Source organism: Pteropus medius, unplaced genomic scaffold, assembly GCF_902729225.1.
Source record: "Pteropus medius unplaced genomic scaffold, Ma_sr-lr_union100, whole genome shotgun sequence".
NCBI classification, from domain to species: Eukaryota; Metazoa; Chordata; class Mammalia; order Chiroptera; family Pteropodidae; genus Pteropus; species Pteropus medius.
Genome location: NW_024340849.1, coordinates 20,796,973 through 20,820,632, shown reverse-complemented (window position 1 = coordinate 20,820,632; position 23,660 = coordinate 20,796,973). Strand labels below are relative to the sequence as shown.

The following is a 23,660-nucleotide window of genomic DNA, read 5'->3' as shown; positions in this document are numbered from 1 at the left end:
AATCAGTCTCCTGTGATGAGGACAACCTGAGTGATCCACAGAGTGTACGCTCCATGTACCAGCCTCGGGGGCAAGAAACGAATGTAAAGCAAGTCTTTGTTTTCAGAGAGTTTTCAATCTTCCCTTTAAAATTGCAGATACATTATCCAGCAAAGGTAGCCCTTGACCCATAAGCAGCCATTGCCATATTCCAAGAACCACTATTGAATTGTAGTCACCTTTTAGAGCTCTAAGACCATGGGGCAAGGGACAGGTGAGTTTTGACACAGGAGAAGAACGGGGGAAGGCTTCTGGAGGTTATGAACCCGCTTTGAAATACATCTCAGCATCCAAGAGTAAGCAGAACAGAGCTGGGCTCATGGAAGAGCAAGGGAATGTTCGATGGGGGAAACTAAGGGCAGCAAAAGAAATGGGACCTTCTCTTCCTCCCTGTCACAAGGCTGCTCTTCCCCACATGCCCGAGTTTCACTCGTCACACTGAGATACCGTGTCACATAATATGTAACATGCCATAAATACAAATAACTGTAAATGACAGCATTGGAATGGTGACACCCCTAATCCTTAGTCCTTCCTCTCCACTGTCTTCCTTTCCTCTGAGCATATCCACACACCCGCTCCCTTCTTACCACCTCAGGCCACCTCATTCGATAAAGGCCTTCGAGGGTCCTGCCATCACCCACCTCCCTAACATTTCTCAGTTGCCTGAGCCCTGTGTCCCACCCAGATCTATTCAACATCCCCAGACCCTCTTTCCAGCTCCTCCTCATCTATCACTCCCTCTGGCCAAAGGAGTCCTTCTTCCTGCCCCTCCTGGCAAAACCCTACCTATCTTCATGGCCCAGCTCCCATGGACCCTCCCTGAGGTGTCTTCTGATGCCCGGACACGGCTCACTCCACAACATCTGTTTGTACCCACTCAAGACTCTAATCTCACCCTGCTTTGCATTAAAGTTGGGTGATTCTGTTTTCTGATCTTCAAACTGGGAGACTTGGTCTGAGCAACACTTGCGGGACCCCTAAGGCAGAAGGTTTATTCACCAGAAGCTGAAATTTTGGAATATAAGGTGATAGTAAGTAACCTGCCTTGCAGTGAGTAAGCAGTTATTTAGGGACTTGTCTTCTTTCTTTTAGAAGCAGGACCATGTTTATTGTAACAGCTGCAGTTGGTAGCATGGGGCCTAGGACCTAACAGTCGTTCTATAGATGTTTGTTGAATGTTGAGTATTATTGGTGACATGAGGGCACATTGGTCTTCTTGAGGTCCTTGAAGTGACTCCATGAGCCTTCCTATCAGAGCCAGTAGTGCTGGTTGAACCTACACTCCTTACAGCATGCAGCAGGCCATCAGCTGGTTCTGGACTTTCTAGTGCATGGCACAGTGGAGAGAATCCAGCCTGGGAGTCCAGAGGACCTGGGGTGGGTACCAGTCTTGCTACCGAAGAGCTGTGGGGCCCTGAGCAAGTCCCTTTACTGAAGCAGATGGACCAAGGACAAGGCCCGCTGTCAGTATAATGTTACATCTGTGATTATTGATCTTTTGAAGAAGTTATTGAACTTAACTGGCCGTTTGAGTTGATCGCAATTGGTAGACTAACCAGATGTGGGGATCAAAGCCATGTGCAAAGCCTCAGGGAAAGAGGGTGCCAGCCCCGGGCAGAAGCCCAAGAGCAGGAGGAAGAGTATGTCGGTCACGTTGAGGCCTACCAGCCCAGGCTGAAAACACACACAGCCAATTAACTAGATGGACGAGGAGGGAGATGACCTGTGAAGGGGTTAATCATACTGGCTTTTAGCTTTATCTCATCAAACCCTTAAACATAAATACCAAAGGAGTGGCTGTCAGGTGAAGTCCAAGGCAACCCAGCCTGGCAACTTTGAGAATGAGCGTACTTACTGTGCATGTGTCAAATCTAGAAATGCAGTCAATTTAACAGACCTTTTCATTGGTATCTCTGGGGAGCTGAGGGCAAGCGAATCAATCAGAGTGAACCAAGAAAGGGGCAGCATGGAGGCCCAGGAGGGGAGGCTATCCCTGGCATGGCCAGAAAGTGGCCAGAGGTAGCCCTGGTTTCCCCCAGCCTCTGGTTTTCAGCTTGCACCCACCCTGCCTGGGACCCAGAACCCTCCTTCCTGCTTTCTCATCAAGATTCTTCCCTCAGGAAAATATCCAGTAAATCCAGGCACACAGACATACGAAATGCTCGAATTATTTTAATGTCTTATTTCTGGGGAGGGCTCTGGTTTGCATAAGTTAAAGGAATAGGCTGTTAGGATCTTTTCAGCATCCAGAGGAAAACCCACCTTGGCTTTGGGGAGGACAGATGGAGACCTGTCTACAAGGCCCTGAACTCACCCATGTATTTAATATGGCCCCAAAGGGAGTAACCGATCTCACATTGAAAGCAGCCTGCTTGGCCTTCTGGTTTAAAATAGTGTCCGAATAGCAAACAATAAGAAGAAAAGAGAGGAGGAGAGAGGAGGGGAGGGAGGGGGGAGGGAGGGAGGAAGGAAGAGGGAGGAAGGAAGGAGGGAGGAAGGAAGGAGGAAAACATCATTGTGAAGAATCAGAAGAGCTGAGCTCTTTGGAGGGGAGGGCAGGGCAGGATGAATGAGTTAACACAGCCCTACCACTAGATACTTTTTGGCAAGACTTTTCGACTATAAATATAAAGAAAAAAATCCTACAAGCAACCTGGCTGGAAAAAATACAAAACAGTTTTTCTAGAAAGAAACAAAAGTCTACTTGGCCTCAATATCAAATTTCAGAAGGCAATGGAACAAGATTCACAATGTTTTAAAGGGCAAAAATGTTCTCACCCATGGATTTCATACTTTGTCAAGCTGCCTTTCCTTTGAGCATGAAGATAATAAAAGGTCCTGTTCTGGCATGTGAACCTGCTGCTTCATGAGGCTTCCAAGAGCACACTGGGTGACTGGGCCTATGTGACCAAAAAAGAACCTGACCTCACGAGGTGCAGCTGCAATAACCGTATCCAGGTCACATCCAGGCTCTCAGGTGCACATTGCCATTTCCACTAAACCTTGTATTTTCACTGTCTTCCTTCCCAGGATGAAGGAACTGAGCTTCTAGGCACCTACTCTGTGCCCTACCCTGGCTGAGGTCACCAAATGCACCTGCCTCCTTTCCTGCCTCTGCCCAGTTGAACAGTAAAACTCCCTGAAGATACATCCCTGTCTGAGTATTGGCTATTTGGGGTCTGGACTCCTTCCCTGTTTCTTCTCCAATCCAAGCAGAGTCCTGCACAGCATCAGGCTGGCTGCTTTAAGAGACATGCAAACCCCTCCTCTCCAAAGGAAACTTCACCATTCCTCACTTCACTAACTCATGCCAAGAGCTGGAGAGGTGCCTTCGAGGAACTTTCAGACTAGTTATGAAGAGAAGCTTAGCAGACACTCTAGGTTGCTCACTCAACACCCTTTCCAATCACTTTCTTCTTAACCTAGTCCTACTATCAGGCTGGAAAGCTAGACACTTGATTTCCAAGTTTCCATGTAGCTAGGGTGGCCGCATGACACATTTCTGGCAGGCAGACGTTCCAAGGAGAGCTTTACTTCTCTCGCAATGAGGCAAAGCTTGCCAGAAGTCTTTTCTGCCTTGGGTCTTCACCTCCCTTCCTGCCTGGAACACAGGATGGCTAGAGGTTCTGGAGCCATCATGTGATCATGAGGCAACAGGCTGGAGGATGAAAGCCACAGTGCTGAGGATGGCGACACGCTGAGAGAGCAGGTGTCTCAGAAAGCAGCTGTACCAGTCCTGAACTGACCACATCTGGATTTCGTGTGATATGAGAAAAATAAGCCCCTAGTGATTTAACACTGCACTTCAATTTTATGATACCTGCCGCCAAATACATTCCTAACTGCTACAAGAAGGTACATGAAGTTAAGTAATAACAAAACCTCAACTATCAGACAGCCTCGTTCTCTACAGTCAAATTGTTATAAATATGAGGGGTTTCTGTTTTAAGCAATAAGAACTTTTTCAAAATATTTTTAAAAATATATTAACCTTTTTCTATCATTCTGTGATGAGCTGAAATATACTGATAGCCTCGTGACTAAGGAAAATGTATGCAAAGGGCTGGTAGCCCATTTTCTAAATGACCTCAGACTTCTATCAATTTTTAATATTCCTTTGGCTTTTTATATCTTTTCTGACTCCCCATTACAGTTCTCAATATTCTCACCTATTACCTCTTTCCGCCTCTGATCTCCGCTATAGGTTTAAATTTGCAAGTTGCAACAACTTTGCTAGAGAGAATTATGGATAAGCCCTAGACTGTGAGTGAGAATCTGAGGGGTCTCTCTTCCAAAATGAGGGCAGAGCAATATAAAGCCAGATATATTTTGAAGCAGATATATTTTAGCTTCTCAGAAGCCCTTTTGCCCTCTTCTCGATTCTTTGTCCTCGGTAGGTAGAATTATAAGGGACCTAAGATTCAGAAATTTGAGGTATAAAACAACAGCCCAAGATAATTCACAAGAAAGCCCATGGTTAGGGTGAACATTCTAAACAGGCAGGGTTATAAACATTCACGGGAGGGAGAGGTTCTGGTGGGCCAGAGTCAGGGAAAGCTTCATGGCAGAGCCTCGAAGGATGACCAGGCCCTGGCTAGGTTCAAATAAGGGAACTGGGCTTTCCAGGAAGGTGACAACATGGGCCAAGTCTTAGAGGCTATGAGGAGGGCAGCATGGTTGGCTAGTGGGCTTAGGTAGAGAGTGCAGGCAGATGGACTATGAGAGGGAAGTTAGGGCTGAAATCTAACACTCTGAAGAGCCAGAATTCTCCGCTCCCAGGGCACAGGGACCACAGAGAAGCAGCTACACCCACCTTGGACAGGAACCAACCTGCAGACCCCCCCTTGTTGTTGTGGCCAACACTGATCTTCATCAGCTGTCCCAGATCAGGGGCATCCAGTGTGAACTTGTCTTCGGCTCCCTTTTCAAAGTTGTTCTTTTCACTCTCCAGCCTACGCTCCCCTGAACGCACAGACACACAAGAAAATTACAGAGAAGATCGCAGGAGGAGAAAGAACCAACTCCCCACTGAAGGATGGTCTCAAAACTCAACCGGGGAGAAGGTCGTGTGGTCGGGGGGCAGGTGGTATGTCTGCATTCTGTACTTCTACTCAATTTCACTAGGAATCTAGAACTGCTCTGAGAAGAAAGGTAAATGTAAGAAGTCAACGAGGGTCACCTCACTGTAAGATCTATGGCCTCGGTAAAGCCCTCCAACCCCAGGCGCAGGCTTGCCTCCTGCGCGTCTTATGCACAGGACTCATCGCAGGGTTTCTGATTTCTGCTTAGTCCCGAGTCCCCATCCTACTGAATCAATCCGCAACCCCATCCCTAGATCTGAGGTCTCGCCTTGCTTGCACCCCTGCTTGGCCTGAACTAGGAGCCCCTATGGTAGTTGGTACACGGGCTGTGGCTGGGACTCTGACAGCAGCCAAAAATGTCCTTAGGCCTGACTCCTTCTCTGGAAAACAGCGATGAGAACTGTCGTCAGACCCTGCTAGTTGTTTAACATGGATTTTTTTTTTTTTCTCACTTACTCCTCGCCACAATCCAGAAGGAGGTATTATTAACTCTGTCTTGCAGATGAAGAAACTGAGACTTAGAGAAGTTAAACAGCTTGTCAAAAGTCACACCGGTAATATGTACACTGTTAGGCCTCATTTGAACCTGTTCTTTCTACTTTGCAATTTTCCATTATTATGTTCCAAGTCGACAGATCACGTGAACACTTCCGGCCCCATCTAAGCAGCAACTTTTTGCTTGTGTCATCTTGTTTTCTTTCTTTTCTAAAATTTAATTCTTTAAGTTTTCCTAAATTTTAAATTGCAACAGTTCAAACATATAGAAAATAATATGAGTCATCCATGTACCCATCACTCAGATTTAAGAATTAATACAGATGTTAATATTTTGTCTAATTTGCTTGGACCTTTCTCTGTTTTAAAGGAAATAAATCATGACAGATCTAAAGTCTCACTGACCATCCCTATTCCTCACACACTCCCTCAAATAAACACTGCCTTCAATTGGTATGTATTGTTCCTGTGAATTTTTGTCTGCTCATGTATGTATCCATAAAGAAAATATACTATTATTGCATTTTTTTAGAATTTTACATAAATAATATCATCATAGTGCTTATCTCTGTCTCGAGTTCCTCATCTGTACATGGAGATAATAATAGCACCACCATGCAGGGTCTAGTATGAGGATTAACTGAATTTGTACACACAAAACGCTTACAGTAAGTGCTGTTATTAATTGGGGTTGTTGCTAGTGCTCCATTAACATCATCGTATCATCATCATCACATACCTTTATGCAACTTATTTTGCCAGTTAATATTACGCTTCTGAGATTACCCTGTTAGTGCTAGTAATTTTGGTTCATTCCTCCAGCTGCTGAATACTCATCATTAAATGAAGAAAACACTGTTATGTATTCATTCTTCTACTGATGGACATTTAGGTTGTTTCTAGTTTTTTGCTATTGTAAATAGCACTGACATGGAGTCTTTTGTAGCTATCTTCTGATGCACATTTGTAAAAACTGCCCTGGGTAGACACCTACAGAGAGAGTTGCTGAATCCTGAGGTACTGATCTTCAGTGTATGAGGTATTACAAAATTACCCTCCAAAGTGGTTGTACTACGACAGTTACCACCATCAGTGCATGACGGCTCCCATTTCCCACAATCATTAACATACACATTTTAAAATTTTGTTTTAGTATGTGTGTGATGGTGTCTTGTTGTGGTTTTAATATGCATTCCCTTAATTACTTCGAGAGACTGAACATTTATATGTGTGTATGTATATATATATATATATATATATATAATTCATATATATATTTTGAGATTTGTATATATATGTAATTTAGATCTTGTGCTTCTCTAATTTTTCTGTTTATGTACTTTCTTGTCTTTCTATTGTCTTTCCTTTATCTGTGGTGTCTTATATCATATATTTTTGTTTTAATGGACTTGATCAATATTTTCTTTTGTTGTTTGTACTTTTAGTGAATAGTTCAAGAAACTCCATCCTAAATTGATATAAAAAAAGATATTCTCTTAGTTTCTTCTAAAAATTTTATTGTTTTACTTTTTCACATTTAAGTCTTTAGCCCATCTGGAAGTTATATTTGTGTATGGTGAAAGGTAAAAAGATGTAATTTTATCTTTTCTCATATGGTGAGACAACTGTTTGCACACCAGTAATTGAATATTTCATCCTTTTCCCTCTGATTCACAATGCTATCTCTATGTGTGTTTCCAGACTTTATTCTGTTCCATTGGTTTGTTTATCCTTTTATCTATGTCACACTGTTTGCATTTTCAGAGATCTTCAATGTCTTAACATCTGGCAGGGTAAATATCCCCATATTGTTAATATTGTTAATATTATTTTCATTATTCAGAATTGTCGTAGCAATACTTAGTCCTTTATGGACATGAATTTTAGTACCAGCTTAAGCTGTAGGATGTCGCCTTTTGAAAATGTGACTGAATCTACACTGCATTTATAGAACAAGCTGGGAAAATTTACCTTCTTAATGAATTTCAGTCTTCTCATCCATGAGCATAATCTTCTTCATTTATTTAGGTATTCTTGCATATCCTTACATAAAAATTTATATATTTTTCCAGAAAGCTCTTTTGTTAGTGTTAGTCTTAGGTACCTTATAATTGCCATTGTAAATCATATTTTTTTACTTTGTACTTTTTATTAATTTTTGTATATTAATCTTATATCTAGCACCTTTACTAAATTTTTCATTGGTTCTAATGATTTGTAAATTCTCCTGGCTTTTGAAAGATGAAATTATCATTCATCTAAGATCATTTTTTTATGAAAATTAAACGTTTGGAGTGAGAGGTTGGAGTTTCTTTTAATTTTATTAACAATATCAAAGAATTGTTTCTACGATATTGATTCATTTGAGTTTAAGACTTGCTTTGCGGTTTAGTATGTGGTCATTATGTGGTTGAAAAGAACATGTGTTCTCTACCAGTTAAATGTAGGAATCTGTATACTTCGTTAGATCAAGCTTATTAACTATATAGTTAAAATCTTCTGCATCCATACTATATATTTTTATCCATTTGACTGATCAATTATTGAGAGTGCCATATTAAAATCTTCTACTATGATTATGTATTTGTCAAGTTTCTCCAAGAATTTTGTTAATTTTTGCTTCACATATTTTGAGACTATGCTGTTAAACATATACATGTTCAGGATTACTGTATCTTCCAAGTGTATTGTTCCATTTGTCATTGCCTAACATACTTTTATTTTTAACAAAGTGTTTTTCCTTAAAGATTAGTTCGGTAGATATTAATGTAGCTACATCAGCTTCTTTCCTGTTGCTGATATGTCCCTGGTATACTTTTTCCCATCTCGTTTATTCTCAGCTATTCTGTATCATATATTAAAGCTGAGTTTTATTTATTTTCATATAATATGAGAATACTTATCTTTTAACTAATGAGTTTGGTTTATTTCTATTTATTGTGATTATTTATTCATTTATCTTATTTTTTGTTATAGCCATACTTTTTCTTTGTTTCTCTTTCCTTATTTCCTGTCTTCTACTGGATTGATTGAGTTTTGATTCCTTTTACTCCCTCTATTGGTTTAGAAGTTATACATTTCTATTTTGGGTGGTTAATTTTACAATTTTAAAAATTCATTCATTCATTCATTCATTCATTTATTTATGTATTTATTTATTGTGACATTGGTTAACAAAATCCAATAAGTTCCAGCTGTACAATTTAACAGTAAGGCACATATATATATATATATATATATATATATATATATATAAATGTATACATATATATACACACACACATACATACACATATATATTTACACTGTGTGTTTACCTCCCATTGTTAGATTTCTTTCTGTCATCACATATTTGACCCCCTTTACCCTGTCTACCTTCCTCTCCCTCCTCCCCTCTGGTAACCACTAGTTAATTTTACAATTTTAATATGCATACTTCACTTATTAAAGTCCAAAGTTAATACCCTCCTAGGAATGGGAGAATAGGCTGGTATCAAGAACCTTATTATGTTTTAACTCTCATTATCTACTTTCCTTTTCAAAGATTATTGTTTTTTAGTGTTTTATGTCCACATTTTCTGATGCCCTGATAATAGTCATCATTATTATGGTTTCATATAGTCAATACTTGCTTAGATTTGTTACATTATTATTAATTTTTTGGCTCACTTTTGTTTCTTGCAGCCCATCTTTTCTTTAGGGTACAATTTTCTTTTTCTTAAAGTATATTCTTTAGTGGTTGTTTAAGCATAGGTCTCTGAGCAATAAAGTCTATTTCTCTTTGTTTACATGGAAATTCATTAATTTTTTCCTTACTCTGGAATTATAATGTAGCTGGGTATAGAATTCTAGGATGATATAAATTCTTGCTCAGAACATTGATGATATTATTCCATAAACTTATGACTTCTATAGGTTAATGATAGGAAATTGCTCTAAATCTATTTTTTATAGAAATATTCTGCCAAATCTGGTTACTTTTAACCCATTTCCCATTTAGGAAAAAAAGGTGCAACTCACTTCCAGTATTAATTTAATTTTACATAAACAAACTCTTTGAGGCTGAAGCAAATCTGACTGGTTTTCAATGTAAAAATAAAATACAAAAACTGTTCTTGGAGTTATTTCCAAACAGAACTTGTCTCTAATCCTAATGTAACAGGAATGTGTGCATATATCGAATTCATCAAATGAATCTTCAGCTAACAATTGTTCAAGAACGATGTTAACATCACGTGTAGGAAAGTTATGTTTTCTAGGATTCGACATTTTCAGCAATTGAGAATTACTATAGTTTGTAAAGGAAAATACCACTACTAAAATCAGAGTGCTATAAATAGAATGATATCACTTGTTTTCAAAGACTATTGATATACTAGAGTGATGTGAAAATAATAATAAAAGCAAGATATTTCATGGCAAACTTTGGGGGTAAGGTTAGGATTGTAATCTGCAAGTTATCTCAGGGTAAACGCTGTAGGCACAACCACCACCAGTGAGTATTCTTGGGGTGAATGGGAATGCCTTTGGTTTTAGCACAATGTATCAAAAGGTAGATGTTGTTATTTATTCTGTTTAATGATTCATTTTGTTACTTTAAAGATGTATCTCTTTGCTCAATTCTGAGAAAGTTTCAGCCATTATCTCTTCAAGTATTTCCTCTTGCTTATTATGTATTCCCTGTTTCTGGAACTCCTGTTAAACACTGATCAGAACTTATTCTCTCCTCCATGTCTCATGACTTTTCATTTATATTTCCCAACACTTTAACTCTTTGCAACGTCTGAATATTTTGCTCATATTTATCTTCTAATTTACAAATTCTCTATTCAGTGGTTTCTAATTATATTGTGTTGGTTAAGCCATCCATTAAATATTTATATTTAGTAATCATATTTTTATTTCCTGTATTTCTGTTTGCTAAACTTTTCATAGTACCTTGTTATTTTCGATTGTTTTTCATGTCTATAGTCAATTTAAAGATACTTAAGTTACAGCCTTTTTCAGGTTACTCTATTATCTGAAATTCAGAGGATTTAATCTCATTGTTTGTTGTGTCTATTGATGCTTAGTCATGGTGAATTCTGTCCTTGCATGTTTTGGAAAGTGAACTCATCTTTAATACTTTATCTGTGGGAATCTCATACAGTCTTGCAAATTCTTCTGCCAAGCACCCAAGGTTATTACTGGCATGGAACCAATTTTCTGTACTTAGGGGAGAGGAGGTTCCCAAATCACACTTGTAGTGTAGAATCAAACCTCAAGCCCACATGCAATGCAAGCCTAAGGTATCAATTTCTCAGAAATTGTCTTTGTAATCCAGAGCTCTTGCAGAGATAAGTACTAATGAGCAAAATTTTCCTGGCCTATTTTTTTGCTGAAGATGTTTCTGAATCTTCAGGGCTCCTGGCTTTATATGTGGTTCTAATTTTACCTATCTTGCCTCACATAGGACTAATTTCCCATTTTCTGACCCCAAATGGGTATGAAAACCCATCCTGTAGATTATTGAACATGAAAGTTCTCTCTTTCCAAGAGCCACACCATCAATTCACAGCTAAAACTTTGGTTTTGAACTCCCTCTTCATTTTCTAGAGACTTCTAGAGACTTTTTTTTCATATAAACTCAGCAATGCGTTTTGAATTTTGTAATATGTCGTGTCCAAAATTCACACATCTCAGTAGCTTTACTGACTCCTATGCTATTCCATTTAATTGGCAGAAGCAAGAGAGAATCACCTGTCTCAGTTCCAACACCTGCAGCTGTGTCTGTGTCCTCAGTTCCTGCCCCATCTATGAGGACAACTCTAATTCTATCCCTGGCCCCATCCTGGTCTGCCTAAAACCACTGCATTGAATCAGCCCATGCCCAGCAACATCCTAAAATATAACTCAACATGGACAAGGAACTTAGGGAGGTAAAGAAAGTAAGTGAGAATGAATTCTCTTAAGGTATGGAGCTTGGATCTGCTAGGATACAGGACCATTTTAAATCAACCTCAAACCCAAGCACGCCTTATTTTAAAAACACATCACACACATGAATTATACAAAATGGGCACCTTGCTGCCCAGGGAAGGCCATGACAAACCACATTGCAAGAAGAGAGATGCTCAACAGAGGAGCCTGAAGTTGCCTTCTTCTGCCAGGAAGGTGGGAAACAGCCCACCTAAAAAGCAGTTCTACTTTCTCAGAGCAAAAAAAAAGAAAAAAAGAAAAGAAAGAAAGTCATGGGCATGGCTTGTGAAGAAAGAATTTCAAATTCATTACCTGTGTCTCCGTACTCTCCAAAGATATTAATAAAGACATCAGCATCGGTCCCTGCACCAATGACATCACCAGTGTACACCTTGACTTCATACTTGTTACCTGAGAATGAGGACAGAGAAAGCTTCAGCTCATTAGGATTCTGAGGAGAGAAGAACAGAGGCCTCGAAGTAGTTACCACGGCATCCCTGCTTCCTCTCCATTCAGTGCATGCATCGTCATCATTACTGTCAATAACTGAGCAAGAAACAAGCTGCCTGACATTGGTTCCAAGCGGTCATTACTAATATATATGTATCAAATCAACACATTGTATACCTTAAACTTACACATTGTTATATGTCAGTTACATTTCAATAAAACTGGGAAAAAAGTCAAATGTTTATTGCTAAATAATTGGATAGCATAAATCAGAGGTAGAGGAGACTTTTTCATCTACTAACATGTTGCCTTGAGATGCATGAATCAGCCCAAATCCAAGGTGTCACACTGAACCAACCCACCAGGATATCTCTCCTAGATACTGAAATGTCTCAGTTAACTGAGCCCCTGCATCTACTCTGCCTTTTCCAATCTATTCTCTACATTTCATCACAGTGTGAAAATTCACTAGGGAAAATGAATTCTGCCGATGAAATTGTCAAGGCCATAACCAATGCAAAGACTAGAGGCACCAAGGGTAGCCGGCAAATGCACACTTTGAGGTTACCTCATTTAAGGGTCTGTAGCTTCTTCCTGTATCTTTGCTTCATTCATTGAACAGAAATTTATTCTCTGTAACCCCTAAATGCCTCAGCCTTGGCCTTGGCCTTGAGATAGGCTCAATGTAAACCTGACAACATACTGAGCCCTACCCAGGTCTTCCCAGCTGGAGCCTGCCTTAGGGTAGGGAGCAAAGGGCAGGGGTTGCTGTGTGATGTGAGAACGGAGACTCCTCTAGCTTTTCTTTGTGTGCCAACAATTCCAAGGGCTGAGGAAACTCTCCCTTCTCTTTTTCCGTCCTGCAATGGCTTCCTAATTTTTATGTAGCAGAATCTTTTATTCAGATGTCTTATACCCAGTATGTGAAGTTGATAAAAATTAGAGTTGTTTTAACTGAGGCCCAGCGTCAATCCCTTACCCACCTTCTCCCTAGAGCCTTGCCCGATGTGCCAGCCCCCAAGGGTCTTTATCCTCTGGACTCCTTGGCTCTGCCATGTTGTCTGTGTCAATGATTTCCAAGTTTGCCATCTATTGCTTTCTGCTGTTTGCTATTTCCTGCAGGTAAGGCTCCTAAGTTCCTCAAGAATACTGCAAGGGACCCACAAAGGACAGCCCACCCACACAGCCCTGAAGGCTGGTCTTTGACCTGCTGAGAACCCTGAGCCAGGAGAAAGCAATAGCTTCTCTTTCTCTTCTCTATGCTCACTCAGTGAGACCCATCACAGGGAAGGGAAGATCCTCCAATCCTTGTCACCAACTGAAGGCTCCAGTAGGATAGTCACTCACAGATTCCTACCCCCTATTACTTCACCATGAAGACCCCTCTGAAACAGGAGAGAGAATCGGGGCCTTTAGAAGACCTTGGCAATCCCAAGGTCAGTAGCTTAAAACTTGGGCCACATTCAGGCTTCCTGGGGAGCTTATTGACAAGGCAGATTTCCAGGCTCCCCTCCCAGATTCTGAGACATATGATTACATAGGACCAGGGAGGCCTTGGCCATGTCTAGCTAATCCTGCCCTTGATCATCATCATCTTCCAAGTTGCAGAGGCCCCTGTTGGGTGGTTGGTTTTTTCTTCCCCTGGAAGGCAGAGCCTCTGAGAATCATTCATTTTGGATCATGTCCTTTCTCAGGTCCAGTCCAGAGCTCACTTCACCTGAAGGCAAGACCCCTCTGCAGGGTGGCAGGTTGCCCACTCCCGAGGCTGGTGATGCCACAGTGTAGTGGGGCTGAGGGGGTCTCCAAGGGCCACTGCTAAGCACTGGACAGTCAAAGGAGCACTAGGACTCAGAGGGAATTGGGCACAGTGAAGCGGGAGAAAGAATGAAGAGCTGTGGAAGGACTGGCAGACATTCCTGAAGGCAGACTTAGAATCAGTGGGCTGAATTATAAAGAAGAACATTTTAGCTCAACCAAAGCAACATTTGCTGGTAACCAGGGCTATTCAACCAGGAATGGGATGCCCTTGGGGAAGTGAGTTTCCCATCCCTGGAAACACCTAGACAGTCACTACCCGTCAAGGGGGTTGTGAGAAGATGCCAGAGGCGAGAGAATGTGGGAACACTAACGGTCCTCTGTAACCTGCAATTCCATGACATTTGAGCAGGAAAGGCAGCCCTGCAGGGTGTGGAGGGAAGCCAGGAGATGAAGGCGGTTCCCCAGGTTCGTGCAAATGAGACCTGGGAAGCAGGAGCCCACGCAGAGCTTTGGGACACACAGACCCTTGTCCTGGGGACAATCCAGAGAAGCAGAGCATCAGGGCTGAAGGGAGATAACGTGGAGACAGCTGAGGAGCAGGGATCGAGAGGCCAGACAGAGCTGGGACGGAGTTTCCAGGCCTTTCTGGCTGAAGCGGACAAGGACCCAAGCCCAGGGGTCAGGATGCCAGGTCAGCATAGTGCAGGAGGAAGTTGATTCTGACACGAAGGTGGACTGTCTTCTAACTGCTGAGAACTTTCTATGGCAAAATGGGGCCCTAGGTCCCCATATAGTTGGCTGAAAGCAGGATCCCCGTATGTCAGATGACCTTCAATCACACTGGGGGTGGGGCGTTGCCCAGAGATGCAGCAGGGTGGGTAGGCACACCTCACGACCATTCTTTAAATGGTCACGTAGAGGAACAATGAGGCTAATTAGATTACTGTTTTCCCCTTCGCCTTTTTTAAAAAAAACATTTCCTCTTCATGTACTACCCCAAACTATATAATTTGCCACTTTCCAAAGAAGGCCTAGGGACCTGTGCCGACCCTAAATTGTAATTAAGTACATATATTGATGAAAGAGCAGGCTGAATAAAAATAGGGCTTTCTTCTCTCCTACCTGACAAACTGTCAGCACAGTAGATCAAACCTTCCTCCCCAATGGTCATATGAGAGCCCCCCAACTTCCTGTGATCAGAATTTCAATGAGTGCCAACTTACAATTCCAGTTACAAGTGGATTTTGATATGTTGAATTCATTCCTTAAATCTGATGATCAGTGAGAGGGCAAAACAGGAACCTGGTAAAAGAGGAAGAGCTAAAGAGCCAGTAAAAATCCCTGCCCCAAGGCCAGAAGGGAATGAGGCCACTGAGAAAGATGATGAGAAGAAAGGGTGGAAAGAGGAAGGCCTGGGCTGACCCATGTTCTAGGGCAAATAATACTAGATGGCCACACAGGCCTTGCAGCCCATGAAATACTAGCGTGGCCTTGGAGTCATCTGATCTGCACCAAGGTCACATGATACAGGCAGGGCAGGTACTGTTGATATTCTCATTTACAGATGAGGAAACAGATTCAGAGGGCAAGGTGGCTGGCCCAATGACACACGGCTGTTAAATGATGCAAGGGGAACTCAAAGCCATGTCTCCTGTCTCAGGATCCGGGGCTTTTTCCAAAATACTTCATGGTCTCTCATACTCTATTGCCGAGGAGCAGCAAACTTTTTCTGTAAAATGCCAGATAGAAAATATTTTAGGTCTTGCGGGTCACTCTGCCTCGATCTCAACTACTGAATTCTGCTGTTGTGTCACCAAAGCAGCCACACAATACTGCGTAAACACTGTGAAAACACGTGGGCATGACTGTGTTCCGATAAAGCTTTATGGACACAGAAAGAGAATTTATTTCATAGAACTTTCCTGTGTTGTGAAATGTTCCTTTTTTTTAATTTCTTTTCAACCTTTTAAAAATATAAAACTTTTCTTAGCTCAAGGTCTACACAAGGACAAGTGGCAGGTGTTTTTTGGCCTTGAGGATGTAGCTGGCCAGCCCCTGCCCTAGGCTCTCTTCTGCTCTCAGGCACTGTTCTCTGTGATTCTAGGCAGAGGACTGTGGGCAACTCTATGCTCTCTGGCCTGGAATGAGAGCAGAGCTGCCTGGTGCAGGATAACCACAGCACATCCTAACCACTGGCTAAGTAGCTCAAGGTTCCAGAGATTGGGGCACTATTGCCCTTTCTGTGTTGAGGCAGAGCGGGTAAGAAGGAGCATGTCCTGTGCCTAGATTGAGAAGGCAGGGCCAACTTTCCCTACCTCCATGATGCTGTGTGACCAAGCTGAGCCCAGCGTTCCTCTGAATCCAGTGGAGTAGGGGGCCTGGGCTGGGGTTTCCTGACGGTGGTGACAGATGGCAGCACCAGTTCTGCAACGTGAGGTATTGTATCTTCGACCCCTTGACTAGCTGAGAGTAAGCAGGGAGCAGAGATGGGAAGAGGAGGGAAGATCGGGTTGGAGGAGGAGCCAGCAAGTTCATCAGCCTTCCTGAGCAAGCACAGGAGAAATGGGACCTAGCGATGGATCACGGGAGTTGTTGCCCAAGCCGGGGTTGGCCCATGCTTAACCCATCTGGCATATTATCTGTTATAAAATTCTCTCTAGAACTGATTTTTCTCTGGCCCTTCAGCAGGGCTCCCATTAGCCCATATAGTGCTTCTGTACAAATTAGGAAAAAGGATCCCTTCCTCAAGACACTTTACTGCCATCTGTTGGATAACTGTCAGAATAAATGCACAAATCTACGACCTCTATGAATGTGAAAGCTATCTCCTTACACAGACATACTTGGGCAGTGTACCACCTGCACACCTGAACCCAGCAGCCTACCTTTCTGGCCCTGGCCTCCTTTTGCTAGGTCAGTATGAGCTCTGAGAGGCCAAACTAATTTGAGCATTGATTTGAAAATTCTATAACAAGGAACACAGACCAAGAATTAAGTTAATCACACGGTGACTTCCAAAACCAAACAGAAATGAGCTGAGGTCCTGTGCTGGTGGACTTAGTTGCAACCTAAAGACAGCTTTCCTGCCTCAAGGCCACAGCAGAGGACGGCCTGTGTCCTTCTTGCCCAGGGGTTACCCAAGCTCAGCCTTGCCTTTTTATTCTCCGCAGGCCCCATCGCAGAGGCATAGGCTGCTCCCACCAAACAGGAAATCTGTCCCCTGCAGGCCAGCCGGAAGCTGCCTGCGTGGGCTTCCAGAAAGGCAGGCACTGGCAGGCCCAAGCTGCCTCCTGCGCTTGGTGCGCCAGCCGCCCCCGCAGCCTCCCCTGCGCTGTCTGGAACAGTCAGCACACAGCAGCGACAAGACACATCTCCGCAGAGCCACCTTAGGTGGAAGGAGGGTGGCAGGAGCGGGGGAAGGGCACAGTCACGAGGGGGCTGGAACCCACAAATCCTGGTACCATGTGCACAGCGGAGCCTGGCTGAGCAGCTCATCGTGTTCACAACCACAGAAGTTAAGCAAATGCCAAGTAGCTAAGCCTCCATCCCACTTGCCGAGGAAGGCACCATCCCACATCTACCATGATCTGAGTCTCAGAGAAAGCAGCTCACGTGATCCAGGCTTTTTTAGGAAGCAGAGAATCATGAATGAACTGATGGTGAACTGACTCATGGAGCTTCTTTCCCTCGCCTTTCACCCATTCTCAGATCCTGTATAATTAGATCGTGGCTTTATTTATTTTGCCAGGTGAGGAGTGGAGAGAGAGGTTGGAAGGAAGATGACTGAATTTGATTTAACCCTCCCCCCTGAATCTGCAATGGCTCACACCCTGACACCCATCACTTCCGCTCACTGAGAGCCAGACGCAGAGAAGTGAGATATCGCAGACTCTGTGTGGGAGGAGATGAAAATGGTGAGGAGAGAAATTCAGCGGGACTGCCCGGGGGATGGGGGATGAGGGGGAACGGGCTCCCCCGGCCAAGGAAGGCCTCTGACGAACCAAGCCTGCCCAGGTGTGGAGAGGGGGTGGTCAGTGGAACCCAATACTACATGCCTGGAGATGGGCCATGGCTGCTGGCCACTGACCCTCCCCCTCAAACAGCCCCCAAAAGCTTTCCTCTTCCTTCCCTCGGGGCCGGCAGCCTGAATCTCTCACCCAGATTCACCCTATTGTTAAAATAGTACTGGAACTTTCCTGCTTTCTCAACCTAGCTGTCCTTGCAGACACATCCACTTATCAAAATAATAATAAGAGCCTCTGATGGTTACCAAGGACCTACTATGGGCCACACCTATTATCTCATTCGATCCTCATCGTGACAGATCCTATTGCTACTATTATCACCATTTACTGATGAGGCAATGGAAGCAGGAGGTTCAAAAAGGTAACCAAGGTCCCTCAGTCAGAAAGGGTGAAGCCCAGATTTGGACTCTAGGGATTGGGCAAGAAGTCTCTTTCTTAAGCTGTCATTTCACCTACCCTCGGGTCTGGGTTAAACCCTACCTCCCAAGCCCGCGGCGTTTCACTCCATAACTCCTGGGGTCCGTGTCACTTACTTGGCATCTAACATGTGCTCAAATAGGCCATGGATTGACCTCAACTGAGCCTGGTTATGCACTGACATTAAAACATCACTTCGTCATTAACAGTTACTCGTGGAAGGTAATAAAAATAAAACAAAAAACAAAACAAAAAAAAACCTCTTTCCCTATATCGCCCCCAAATAAATATACAGCTAGTATATTTTCCTAAGAAGCTGTTCAAGATACCCCTGATACCATCAGGTGTTGAAATATAGCGTGGAGTAGATAAGCTCTCACTCCTTTAGTTCATCGTGCTCACTTCCCTCTTCCAGTTCACTGCCGAGGTCACAGAGCTATTTCCTCAGGCACCTCAGTCTCTCCCCTTGGCTCCCACTCCTGCTGCTCTACCACCGACGCCCTTTCCCTTCCACCTGCACCCCAGCAACCTTGGCTCCATTTCTTCCCTTTCTAACCCAGGTTCCACTCCACTGCTGGAGCGTGTCACCCCACAGCACTGGGAAACCAGCACGTCTCATAGTCTGCTGGAGGAACCAGAGCACCAGGCAGCCTAATTGGAGGCAGGTGAGTATGTGTCAAAAGCCTTAACATTCTGCAAATCTCGTGAACCAGCAATTCAATCCCTGTGCATAATAGTTAGTTTATATTAGGAAATAACTGTGTTCATAGATTACCTGTAAAGATGTCTACCACAGCATTATTAATAAAAAATTAAGAACAGCCTAAAAAGATCCCAAATGGGGGATTGTTGAGGTAAATTATGATATTCGCCCATTCATGAAATATCATACAACCATTTAAAATAACGGTTTAGAAGATTATTAAGTGTGATAATATAGTATCAAGAAAACCCGATCACAAAGTTGACCATATTACAGTACCATTTAAAATCGATATGTTTAATACATTCATGCTCAAAAATAGAACAGGAAGGAAATTCACCAAAATATTAACAGGAGTGTCTCCAAGGCTGGCCTACCCAGTGATTAAGTTCAAGGCTTGGGGTTTACTCTTGACTCCATTACTTGTATGCAAATTATTTAACCTCTCTATGCCTCAGTTTCCATTATCTGTAAAATGGAAATAATAATACCTCCCTTGTAGGGTTGTTATAAAGATTAGATAGATGATATTTAGATATGAAAAGATGATAGACAGATGATAGATGATTGACACAGATGGATGGATGATAGACCAGAATTATGCCTGACACTGATTAAGTGCTCAATAAAAATTAGCTATTATCATCTTTGGGTGATGGAATTACAGAAGAGTTTATTCTTCTTCTTCTTGCTTATTTGTCCTTTTGAAATTTTTTTACAACGGCCATATTTTTCTCTGTAATTGAAAACTAAAAATCGAAGTCACTCCAAGTTAATACTTGAATAAGTCCAGACCTCTGTAGTCTAGAAGAAGCTGTGAAGAACCCCCACCAGTCTACAGGAAATGCCTAAAGACAATTCGTGCGCATGACAGACACTCTTACACCCTTGAGTTGGCTTTAGCACCAGGAACCTTTGAGTTGGTCACAGCAGTTATGAAGCAGGAGGGAAGGCTGAGGATGAATGGAGGAAAACAGACATGTAGGCCACCAGATGGACCTCTGGTCCCAGGCAGGTGGGAACCCCTTCTGTGATTCTCACTCTAGTCAACACTTGGAGCTCAGGGGAGGGGTCCAGCAGGAAACCACAGGTGGCTGGAATGGACACCAACAGCTGGATCGGGACCAAGGCAATGTCTCTGTCATAAGTTCAAGTTTCCATGCAGACAAAAGCAGCACTGAGAAAGTGCTGTTTCCATAAATAGAAAAAAGATATGAAGGTTATTATAAACACCTATTTGAAAATCAAAATAACCAAGTATAGAGCAAATATACAATTTCATGCATTCCCAAAAGATTCTGGCTGCTGAGCATGACTGGTCCCGGGGGGCCTGAGGCCACAGTGAAGCTGAGCTGGAGGGCCTGTTCCCAGCTGTATGAATGCGATACTGTGCCATCAGAGTCAATCGGTTCCCTCAAGTGCCCTCATTCTGTTTGAAAGTCTAGCAAACTCCTTCTCAACCATGAAGTCTTAGCTTGGGCATCACGGTGAAGCTCTCCTGATTCCCCCTTCCTCTGTGCTTCCATTGGCTTCCATTGTTCATCTCTCAGAACACACTACCCCTTTGCACTGATTACTTACTGGCCTGACTCTCTCCCTTTATATTCTAGGCTCCTACAGAGAAAGGCTTCTATATATTTAACCTGAGCACAGGATCTGGTGCACAGAAGATTCCCAATAAATGCCCATGGAATCACTGAATTACATTGGAGGAGCATAAGCTGGCATCTTGAGCTCAGGTGACCAAGAGCAGGTGGCTTAACTTCCCTGGGCTTCTGTTTTCTCCTCTATAAATCAGAGAAGTAGATAAGGTCCCTTTGGGCCTGAAATTCTCTGGTACTCTTTACTGAGGCCTCATTCAAAGCAGTTCCTTCTTCCCACTCTTTCCGGAGATGATTTTCTGCAGTACTAGGTGGGAGCAGATGGGGTGGGTGGGAAGCTGCTGTGAAGTTCAGAGGAGGCAAGCACTGCAGGGCTGGCCCAGCTCTCCCCAACCTGAAGCCCTCACAGCTGTGATTCTGTGGGCCCAGGACCACCTGCATAGGGTTCCAAGGAAAAATGGCCCCCGAGCAGCACCAACAGCAACTGGAGCTCAGAGGGCCCTGGATAAAGTTTGAGCTGGGTTGAGGGGAAATGTCAGAGAGAGGGAAGAGGCTTGGGACTAAAGGTGTTCCCTGCAGGCTTCAACTGCAATCAAGGTCATGAGCCTATTCTCAGTTGTCTATGTGAGACTGTCGAATTCTAGAGGGATTCCTGGCACTGAGTGGCTCCAAAGTCCTTTCTGATTCTGAGAGGCCAGAATCCTGAGTCTATGTATCTCAGAGTCAGAACAAGCCTGAGGGTAGGAAAAGAAGACGAGGAAGCATCAGGATCACAACAGCAACAACCACCATGATACTTGCACCATTTACTGAGCACTTACCCCATGCCCGGCCCTGCACCAAGTCCTTTATGGTTCATTTCCCCAAGTAATCAGCTCACCCACTTTATGAAGTGGGAATTAATGTTATCTGCTTTTTACATATGCAGAAATTGAAGCACAGAGCTTAAGGCATCTGCTCATGCATGCGTAACTGGCAGAGTGGCAGAGCCAGGTTTGACCACAGAGAATGGGGGTCCAGAGACTGAGCTCCTGGGAAGAGGGATGGGCACTGTGCCAAAAAATGAAAAATATGGGGTGAGGGGGATGAAATGGGGAAGGAATACCCGCCGCAGAAGGGAGGGCACCAAAAGCCAATCTCCTCTCGCCCTGTGGAGGAGGGCTAGCCCCTGACCCATCCTTTTCTGTTTGGTTGTGAAGGTAAACAGCCTACCACCTAGTGCACCCACTCTACAGAGGAAGAAACTGAGGCTCGGAGAGGAACTGAGATCTACCGCAGGTCTCATCACTACTGGGTGGCAAAGCCAGAACTAGAACTCAGAGTTGTAGTCTCACGTGCTTTGTGACGCAGAGAACTATATTTTTAAATTAATAATTTAATTACTCTCTGGTATCATCCAGAGAATCTGGGAACAAGTCAGGGCTGCTGGTTTATTTGGCAGAGCCCTTAGGATGGGAGATTTTTGCATCAATCACCCAGGCTGCTTTCATTTTGCGTTTGCTTTTGTATCATGCAGTTCACTGGTGGATCCACAAGCCACTGCAGGTAGCGCGATCTGCACATGCTCCTAATACGTTAATCACAAATCTTTTCTTGTCCCATCTTTTCTTCAGATGCACCCTGGGCACTGTGCCCAGCATGGTCTTGCTGAGACTGGATACACATCTGGAGCTGTGTGATAACCATTGTGGAGCACAGCGTGGGCTGTAATGAAATCACAACCCAGTTACCTGAGTGGTAACAGTGCTTGTGTCAGACAAACACAATCCCATCTCTACGAGTCCCCCAGGCTCCGGGCAGCTTTCAGCCCCAGCACGGGCTGTCCCATTGGTACAGCTCTCTTTCTTTCAACAACCAGCCCCGTGGTCTCTGGCACATCACACAAAACTGGCTGCAACCATATTTATTATTAATCCACCAAAGAAGAGACTGCTCCTTAGGAGAAAGCTTATCCCTAAGGAGGCCTAGGGAGCAGGTCACAGCTGGGAGAAGGGGAGTGGGCAGGACCCATCTCAAACTGGGCCTCCCTAAGAGCAAGGGCCCTCTCCACTGTTGGCAGGGCCTGGGTCTGAAACACTGATGAGCTGTTGTGCCTGGGAACTGACAGCTCTGGGGTGCGAACAGCCCCCAGGCCAGCTGGAACTCAGCTCTTGGCTTCAGAGGCCTGTCTCATTGCCAAGTTGGCAGAGCTTTCCCTAAGCAATGTGCTGTGGGCTCAGTACTAATTTAAGCCACGTGATAATCTCAATGCTTTTCAAGGTGGGAGGGTTTGTGGGTTGGTCCTGGAATGGGGACAATTACGTGGCCAGAAGGCAGGAAATGACATCATATCAGCAGTGAAAAGGCCAGGCAAGGTCTGCCCTAAGCAGGTCTAATCCACACCTTCCTACCAGGTGATGGCTCCTGGCCCAGGATCTTTCAAGACCCAACAGTGGGTCATCTCAAATCAACCCAGACAGATCATACCATCTTATCCCACCTCATCTAACTCAAATATGCCCCCACCTCCTCCCACACTCTCTCTCTCTCCTTCAGTACTGCCCCACCCCACCCCCAGCCTCGGGAATGTGGCTGGAGACTCCCTGAGGCCAGAGAGGGATGGGTCGTCCCATGCTTTCAACCAGTGAAACTGGAAGAGCGCTTATCGAACGCACCTGGATATTTTGCCCCATGAATGTCACGCCAAAAGTAACAACATCAAGGTAAGGGGAGTAAAACCAGTGGACAGGAGACACATGGCAAGAGAGATGAGAAGATGCTTAGCTAGCAGAACAACAGCACAAAGAGGGACCTCAGAGAATACCCAGTACGACCTTCTGGTGAGATGAGGGACAGCCTGGAGGGAACGGGTAACTTGCGTAAGGTACACAGTGACCGAGGGGCGAGACTAGAAGCCGGCTCTCCTCCCCACTGTAGAGCCCTGTCCAACCAGCTCTGCACTGGTCTTCATAAGTGGGTGTGTCTACACATGGCCCCCACCATACGCACATGAGCCTGTTTCCTACCAATCTTCACTCAAGCTCCTAAATCCCAGTGCCCAAGTTGGCAGGTATCAGAGAAGGTATTACCCTTGAAGAAACCTGTACTTGGCTGGGAGACCAGGTAAACACACATTAAGTAGTTAGCACCC

The 23,660-nt window shown here is 43.8% G+C and overlaps 1 protein-coding gene across 2 annotated transcripts in view; it reads right to left on the bottom strand.

Moving 5' to 3' along the window:
• LOXHD1 (lipoxygenase homology PLAT domains 1) overlaps positions 1 to 23,660 on the bottom strand; it is a 140,167-nt gene that overhangs the window by 95,372 nt on the left and 21,135 nt on the right. For both annotated transcript variants that reach the window (XM_039842428.1, XM_039842430.1), the window contains exons 5-6: positions 11,889 to 11,987; positions 4,856 to 5,004 (exon numbers count right to left, since the gene is read on the bottom strand). In XM_039842428.1, the coding sequence (XP_039698362.1) occupies positions 4,856 to 5,004; positions 11,889 to 11,987 (248 nt within the window). The remainder of the gene's footprint in view (positions 1 to 4,855; positions 5,005 to 11,888; positions 11,988 to 23,660) is intronic.